Source organism: Bos taurus, chromosome 16 (genome assembly GCF_002263795.3).
Source record: "Bos taurus isolate L1 Dominette 01449 registration number 42190680 breed Hereford chromosome 16, ARS-UCD2.0, whole genome shotgun sequence".
NCBI lineage: Eukaryota > Metazoa > Chordata > Mammalia > Artiodactyla > Bovidae > Bos > Bos taurus.
The window spans coordinates 79,114,827-79,122,913 of record NC_037343.1 but is presented as its reverse complement, the minus strand read 5'-3'; the positions used below and the strand labels follow the sequence as shown (position 1 = coordinate 79,122,913).

The 8,087-nt window shown below is 48.4% G+C and overlaps 1 protein-coding gene across 2 annotated transcripts; it reads left to right on the top strand.

Moving 5' to 3' along the window:
* Positions 1 to 1,612: 1,612 nt before the first annotated feature.
* ZNF281 (zinc finger protein 281) lies at positions 1,613 to 6,598 on the top strand. 2 transcript variants are annotated; one of them, XM_024976912.2, is made up of 2 exons: positions 1,613 to 1,722; positions 1,869 to 6,598. In XM_024976912.2, exon 2 carries the CDS (start codon positions 1,883 to 1,885, stop codon positions 4,502 to 4,504), a length of 2,622 nt encoding a protein of 873 aa, XP_024832680.1. In that variant the 5' UTR covers positions 1,613 to 1,722; positions 1,869 to 1,882; the 3' UTR covers positions 4,505 to 6,598. The 2 variants fall into 2 exon arrangements, with proteins under 2 accessions (XP_024832680.1, XP_024832679.1); XM_024976911.2 differs by having other exon boundaries at positions 1,865 to 6,598.
* The last annotated feature ends 1,489 nt before the right edge of the window (positions 6,599 to 8,087 follow it).

Here is an 8,087-nt window from a genome sequence, read left to right as displayed (position 1 = left end):
GCTGCTGCTAAGTCACTTCAGTTGTGTCCGACCCTGTGTGACCCCAGAGACGGCAGCCTGCCAGGCTCCGCCGTCCCTGGGATTCTCCAGGCAAGAACACTGGAGTGGGTTGCCATTTCCTTCTCCAATGCATGAAAGTGAAAAGTGAAAGAGAAGGCGCTCAGTCGTATAAGACTCCTAGTGATCCCATGGACTGCAGCCTACCAGGCTCCGCGGTCCATGGGATTTTCCAGGCAACAGTACTGGAGTGGGTTGCCACTGCCTTCTCCTAATTTTCCTTCCAAGTAGTAAGCAACTTTTAATTTCATGGCTGCAGTCACTGTCTGCATCGATTTTGAAGCCCAAGAAAATAAAATCTGTCACTGTTTCCACTTTTCCCCTTCTATTTGCCTTGAAGTAATGGGACCGGATGCCATAAGGATAAAATAATAATTTTTAAGTTTCCAGTTGGGAAATTTCAATGAGACGTCATTTCTTATTTAACCATGAGAAGTTATTTGGCTAGAAATACCAGCAATGGACTAGTAATTTCAATGGACTAGTGAAGCAATGGACTTGTAATTTCATTATTAAAATGTGCCATGCAAAGAAATTATTGTCATAAGGCTGGTTTTTATCTGGAAAAAAAAAAAAAGTCTGGGATTTACATACAGTCTTGGTTAGAAAAGTTGCTGTCTTAAGTTTCTACGTGCTTAACATGAAAGTGGGTGCCTTCCTTGTGTGTACATTAAGCAATGAATATATATTTGTTCGATTTTTGTTGATCAGTGATTTCATGATTTTGCTTTGTGACTTTCTCTTAAGAAAACAAATTATAGTGATTTTGCCCGCGTTTCTCCGTATCCTATAGAAGGGAGAGTGGATCGGAGGAGGGCTCTTAGAGGGGCCTGGCGGTCCATTTTTCGTAAATAACACAGACCGCCAGGCAGCAACACAACAGGGCCGGCAGACTCATTAGACAGACTGCGAAGGTATGCGGGCATTTAAAAAACATCTGATGATGATGAAGTATGTGTGTGGGCGTGCTTTACAGGGTTGCCGCACCTGGATTACACGCGGTCTCCTCTTCCCGTAGCCTTCAGGTAGGTTGGCAGTAAGACAATGTTTGTTTGTTTTTTTTCCTTTTTTCAACTGTACCTCTCTCCGCTGCGGTTTCAAAGCGGGCCCCTCCCACAAATGCAGAGGGTCCGCGCCCATTATTAAAGAGTGTGCCAGCCCAGGAGAGGCGCCATAAGCGCCCCGTCTCAAACCCCGAGCACTGGACGCCCCCTGCAAAGCGGGCAGAAGCCACGGCGCCCGAGCTTCCCCCGGGTCCGTGCCGGGATTCGGGTGCGACAGCCGGCCCGCAAGCCGCAGAGACAGGAGAGGCCGACCCCGCCGCGCGCAGCTTCGCGTCCCTCAGGCCTTCCGCCGCCGCCGCGCAGCCGTACAGCCCGCAGCCCTCCCGGCGCGCGCGTCCCCACCAATCGCACCAGGCCGCCCCGGGCCTCCCCTCCCGGGGGGCTCCCTCCGCCCAACCGCCCGCGTGATTGACAGACGGCCGGGCGGAAGCCGCCGCGCAGGCGCGTTGGCCGGCGCCGCGGCCCTCGGGCCGGGTCGCCGAGCTCCCGGCAGGCTCCGCGCCGCGGCTGCGCAGTGCCGCGCAGGCTTTTAATTCCATTGTGGAGAGGACGGCGTTATTTTTATTAACCGGAGGCGGCGGCGGCGGCGGCGGCGGGACCCGTAAGTGCGGGGCGCGGGCGCGGGCGGCGGCGGCGGCGGCGGCGGGCGGGCGGGCGCGGGCCGGGGGCGCGGGTGGCGGCGGCGGCGGGCGGGCGGGGGCGCCGCGGCCGGCGGCCGGCCCACTCCTCTCTCCTCTCCTCAGCCAGGCCTGCTCCGGGGCATGAAAGTCGGCAGCGCGTTCCTGAGCGGCGGCGGCGGCGGCGCGGGCAGCGGCGGGCGGGCGGAGATGGAGCCTAGCTTCCCGCCGGGCATGGTGATGTTCAACCACCGGCTGCCCCCGGTCGCCAGCTTCGCGCGGCCGGCGGGCGCGGCCGCCCCTCCCCCGCAGTGCGTGCTGGCCGCCGCCCCGGCCGCGGCCCCGGCCGCCGAGCCCCCCCCGGCGCCCGCCCCGGACGTGACTTTCAAGAAGGAGCCGGCGGCGCCCGGCGCGGCCTTCCCGGCGCAGAGGACCCCCTGGGGCTTCCTGCAGTCGCTGGTCAGCATCAAGCAGGAGAAGCCGGCCGACCCCGACGAGCCGCCGGGCGCCCCCCACCCCCACTACGGGGGGCTGTTCGCGGGGGCCGACGAGCGGGCGCCGGGGCTGGGCGGCGGGGACGGGGGCGGCGCGGGCGTCATCCAGGACCTGAGCGCCCTGCACCCGCCGCCGCCCGCCCCGCACCAGCACCCGCACCCGCGCGACGTGCTGCTCGGCCGGACTGACGACCCCCGCGGCCCCGAGGAGCCCAAGCCGGACGCGAGCGTCAAGAAGGCCAAGAGGCCAAAGCCAGAATCTCAGGGAATCAAAGCCAAGAGGAAGCCGGGCGCCTCTTCCAAGCCGCCGCCGGCGGGGGACGGGGAGGGCTCCGTGCTGTCCCCGAGCCAGAAGCCCCACGTCTGCGACCACTGCAGCGCGGCGTTCCGCAGCTCCTACCACCTGCGCCGGCACGTCCTCATCCACACCGGCGAGCGGCCCTTCCAGTGCGGCCAGTGCAGCATGGGCTTCATCCAGAAGTACCTGCTGCAGCGGCACGAGAAGATCCACAGCCGCGAGAAGCCCTTCGGCTGCGACCAGTGCAGCATGAAGTTCATCCAGAAGTACCACATGGAGAGGCACAAGCGCACGCACAGCGGAGAAAAGCCATACAGATGCGACACTTGCCAGCAGTACTTCTCCAGGACTGACCGGCTGCTGAAGCACAGGCGCACGTGCGGGGAGGCCCTGGGCAAGGGGGCGCCCGGCGCGGAACCTGGGTCCTCCGGCAGCCACAGCGGCGTGGGTAACCTGGCTGTGTTGTCTCAGGGAAATACCAGTTCTTCGAGGAGAAAAGCGAAGTCCAAGAGCCTCGCGGTTGAGAGCAAGGAGCCCAAGGCGGGGAAAGCGAATGAATCCCACCTGTCCACCAGTATGAACACGCAGAGTTACTCCGTAGAAATGCCTGCCGTGCCTTCCAGTGGAGGCATCGTTGGCCCTGACATAGACGAGCTCCAGAAGAGGGTGCCAAAACTGATCTTCAAGAAAGGAAGCAGGAAGAGCACCGATAAAAGCTACCTGAATTTTGTGTCACCGTTACCAGACCTGGTTGGGCAGAAGTCCTTGTCCGGGAAACCCAGCGGCTCCCTTGGCATCGTGTCAAACAGTAGCGTGGAGACCATTAGTCTCCTCCAGAGTACAGGTGGCAAACAAGGTCAGATAAGCAGTAACTACGATGATGCCATGCAGTTCTCAAAGAAAAGAAGATACCTGCCAACCGCCAGCAGCAACAGTGCCTTTTCTGTGAGCGTGGGGCACATGGTGTCCCCGCAGTCCGTCATTCAGTCCGCGGGCGTCGGTGTTCTGGACAGTGAGGCCCCGTTGTCCCTTATTGACTCCTCCGCCCTGAACGCGGAGATTAAGTCTTGTCATGACAAGTCAGGAATTCCTGACGAGGTTTTACAGAGTATTTTGGATCAGTACTCCAACAAGTCGGAGAGCCAGAAGGAGGACCCCTTCAGCATAGCGGAGCCACGAGTGGATCTGCACGCCTCAGGAGAACACTCGGAACTGGTTCAAGAGGAAAATTTGAGCCCTGGCACCCAAACTCCTTCAAATGACAAGGCGAGCATGTTGCAAGAATACTCCAAATACCTCCAACAGGCTTTTGAAAAATCCACGAATGCAGGTTTTACTCTGGGACACGGTTTCCAGTTTGTCAGCCTGTCTTCACCTCTCCACAACCACACTTTATTCCCAGAAAAACAGATATACACTACGTCTCCTTTGGAGTGTGGTTTCGGCCAGTCTGTTACCTCAGTGTTGCCATCTTCATTGCCAAAGCCTCCTTTTGGGATGTTGTTTGGGTCTCAGCCAGGTCTTTATTTATCCGCTTTGGATGCCACACATCAGCAGTTGACACCTTCCCAGGAGCTGGACGACCTGATAGATTCTCAGAAGAATTTAGAGACGTCGTCAGCCTTCCAGTCTTCATCTCAGAAACTGACTAGCCAGAAGGAACAGCAGAAAAACTTAGAGTCCTCAACAAGCTTTCAGATTCCATCTCAGGAGTTAGCTAGCCAGATAGATCCTCAGAAAGACGTAGAGCCTAGAACAACGTACCAGATCGAGAACTTCGCACAAGCGTTTGGTTCTCAGTTCAAGTCGGGCAGCAGGGTGCCAATGACCTTTATCACTAACTCTAATGGAGAAGTGGACCATAGAGCAAGGACTTCAGTGTCAGATTTCTCAGGGTATACAAACATGATGTCTGATGTTAGTGAGCCATGTAGTACCAGAGTAAAGACCCCCACCAGCCAGAGTTACAGGTAAGGTCCCAGGAGTGACCAGGCTGGAGGTCTTCTAATGTAATTTTGTTTTATTTTGAGAACACTGCCATTGGAATGTTTCTACACGATCCTATTAAGAATAATGTAATGCCCTTTCAATGCAACTTTTCATATTTAGTTTATTTTGTTAGCGTGATTTTAGCTCTGTTTGTATTATGATTTTTAATCAAAATCAATAGATTAAAATAGTTTGACATTCGAAGTGACAATGTTTAGCAATCAAATTTACATGTATAGATTGTCAGGGAATAGCCCAAAAGTTTTAAATGCAAAAAAAAAAAAAAAAAAAAATCATACAAAAAAACAAAACAAAACAAAAAACCACAAAAAAAAAACTTTGTTGCTAGGATTAAGGTTATTCTAATTGCTTTACTCTCAGGAAAGTGTAATAACGCATGGGAATTCTGTACGTTATCACTGTAATGGAATATCCAATTTACAGATAGTATGATAATACATTTCATCACATAAGTAAGGGATCGAAAACATTTCAAATTGCTCTATCTGGGCTGATGTGATACACGTTTCATCATTTAAGGGATCGAAAACATTTCAATTTGCTGTCTCCATCTGGGCTGATCCAAAATTCTGAGATGTTGGCTACCTATATTTTGTTGCAGCTTTTAAATGTACTCTGATCTTCCAAACCACATTCATTCCAGCCTGGTAGAACAAATATTCTTGGATCTTTGATCAAAGCCTGGAATGATAGCTTTAATAAGAGAAGGAAAAGAAAAAGCACCCTCTCCTTATCCCAGTCACAGTAAGAAGACTGTGACTCCATCCAGAGCTGATGGGCACAGTGTTAAAACCCACGTGGTTGGTTGGTTCCAGTATTAGAACCCAAGTTGGAATTACATAATTCTTTGAGGTTTGGGGTGTGTGGTATTTATACATGGCCTAAAAACATTGTTCTCTGTCTCTGTTATTACATGTCACCCACACTCTGGGGGAGTTTGTTATTTTGGTTCTTAACCTGTCCTCTCTTAAGAGTTCTAGGCCTTCCTGGTTCCCTCTGCTCCCTGTCTGAACAGTTTTAATTCTAGAATGATTCACATTCCAATGCATGATTCGTCGTGCATTTCCTATGCCTTATGGCATCCAAACACCAAACGATAGGTCAAACACCCCCCTCCCCCTTTTTAAAAAACAGCCCACACAGATGTCCATGTATTATAAAGCCCCACATACTCGGAGCTGTGGATATTAATAAGGTGGTAATTCCAGCTGGTGACAGAGCCAGTGTGAGGGTTAAAGTATCTCCTTTAGTAAGTAATGACATCAGCACCTCTTTGTGAAATTGCAGCCTGTGTAATGTACATGTTAAAAGGGTGCGTTAGTCAGTATTGTAGAAGGGTCCTGTAAAGTCATCCAAACTTGCTTTGAACGCTAATTGCCATTTGAGGCCACTGGTAGACAGTGGCTCTGCTCTAAACCACTTTTTAGCAATTGTATTTTTTTCCTGATTATATTTTTAATGTACTTTGATGTTTATGCTGATGAGTTTTTTATGTACTTTTCGTGATGTTTCAGTCTTATGTACTCTTCTGACGTCAGAAAAGTACCACTGGCTGTTTGCAGTCTTATTGTGTAATGAGCCTAACACAGGCTTCCATGTATAATAAAGTAATTAATATTGTGCAAGTGTAAAACACTTCTGTTATGAAAGCAGTGTTTGGAAAAGAGAAATTATTTAAAATGGTTACAAAATAGTTAATTTCCTATCCCCACTTTCCTCTTTTAAAGGTCTGCTTTACCAGCGAAAGTGTCACTTATTTGTCATTGCAAGATTCTTAGAAAACGTGTTTAATCCTCTTAAATACACTCAGCACTAAAAGTCTGTGTTATCTTGGTGAGTGCTGTCAGTCCTGTTGGGCGCAGAGTACAAGCTGCAGTCAGGATGGAGAGGACCTTTCCCACTGTATCTCTTGAGCTGTATGATTTTTTTCTCCAGTGTTTTGTTTTATACAGGTTTTGAATTCCTTTAACTTTTATTGTGTGTACTGAATACTGCATATGTACTATTCTGATTGTTTGCTCTAGTTTACTACCAATAAAAGACCTGTTAATCACAAAATCGAAGAAAGGAGATATCACTTAATATCCAGCCACATTTTTCAGGTTTTTATTTTAAATACATTTCATAAAATACTTACGTCAGTAATACAACCTGCAGTTTAGGGACTGGGATTTTATGTCTGTGTTTTTAACTTGAGTGTTTTATGTTTTCTAGGTTTTATTTTACTTGAAAATTGGTTGAATATTTTCTTCAAATTGAGGCGTATGCAACAATAGAAACTTAATAGTATGGAAGTTAGAACATGGAAATGCGGTTAGCCATCCCAAATATTATTCCAGAGAGATTACTTATTGAGGTTTCATTTTAAATCAGATTCCAGTATCTCTGGGTTCTAGGTGCATCCTTTTTAACCCCAGAAGATTGTAATGAAAGAACAGTATGATACGAAGGTGGCCCTGAGCATTTTTAGTAGGGAAGAAAACATTTTTAAATCATAGTTTAACAGTGTTTCAAGAAGTTGTGAGTATAGATATTAGAGGGAGAGAGCCAAGACATGTAAATACTGAGGATGCAGAAAAGGTTTGAAAGTTAGTATGTATGTTAAGTTTTAAAGATAAAGGGGAAGAATTGTATGTGTGTGTAAAATCTGTGAGAAAAATTATGCTTTGAAATTTAGAGGGTAGAATAGGTGTTTGAGGCTTTGCTTTTTTCGTATATCATACTATGTAGACAAATGATACATTCATGTTAAGCGTAAACGTGGATTTCTCTGTAGAGAGGCTGTCTACTCATGGAGCCATTTAATTAGGGAAAGTAAATTTGTTTTCTCTTTGCCAAGATTATTCCCTAGATTTGGTCGTTTTCTTGAACAAGAGCACTAAGTGAAATCTCACTGATGCTGCGTTAAAATCCAACTCATGATGTCTTCTGCACCGGTGACTTATTTCTCTGTTCTAGATTAACCGTAACATTAATTAACCTTAGCATTAATTTTGTTCATCTACTGACCCTCCCCCCTTTTTATCCTTTGCATGGAATGTCTGTATCTGAATATGATAATTTTAAAATTAAGATTTTACTCCTCACATATTAGGCTATGAAGTAGGTAAATATGCTTTGAATTTGGACTTTGCTGCTGTGAATTCAAGATAAGGTCTACCATAATTTGGCAGTTGCCTGTTAGTGATTTGTAAGGTAATCTTATTCTATAATGAAAACAAAAAAAATGTGGGGGAAAAATCTGTACAAGTTTTTTTAAAAATTGCAGTTTACAAATATTTCTACCTCAGATAGTTTTTCTGTATTACACTCATCAGACGAGAGAGGCATAGCTTTTGGTTCACCTCTGGTGTCTGGTTTTGTAGTCACTTGTCATTAGTAGCGTTCAAGCCTGAACTGCGTGAGTTTGAGCAGTCCAGCCTCCTGAGGCCACACAGTTCTTAGCTTCCGAATTCCTAAGTTCTTGCTGAACTGGAGAATTTCCCTCAGAAAAGAATTGACTGCTGGACTAAAGAGCTCCATTTTTAGTGAGCTGCGCCTGAAGACT

What these genes read in the sequence shown, in the direction of transcription:
- ZNF281 (XM_024976912.2), top strand. Translation starts at nt 1,883, where the DNA reads ATGAAAGTCGGCAGCGCGTTCCTGAGCGGCGGCGGCGGCGGCGCGGGC.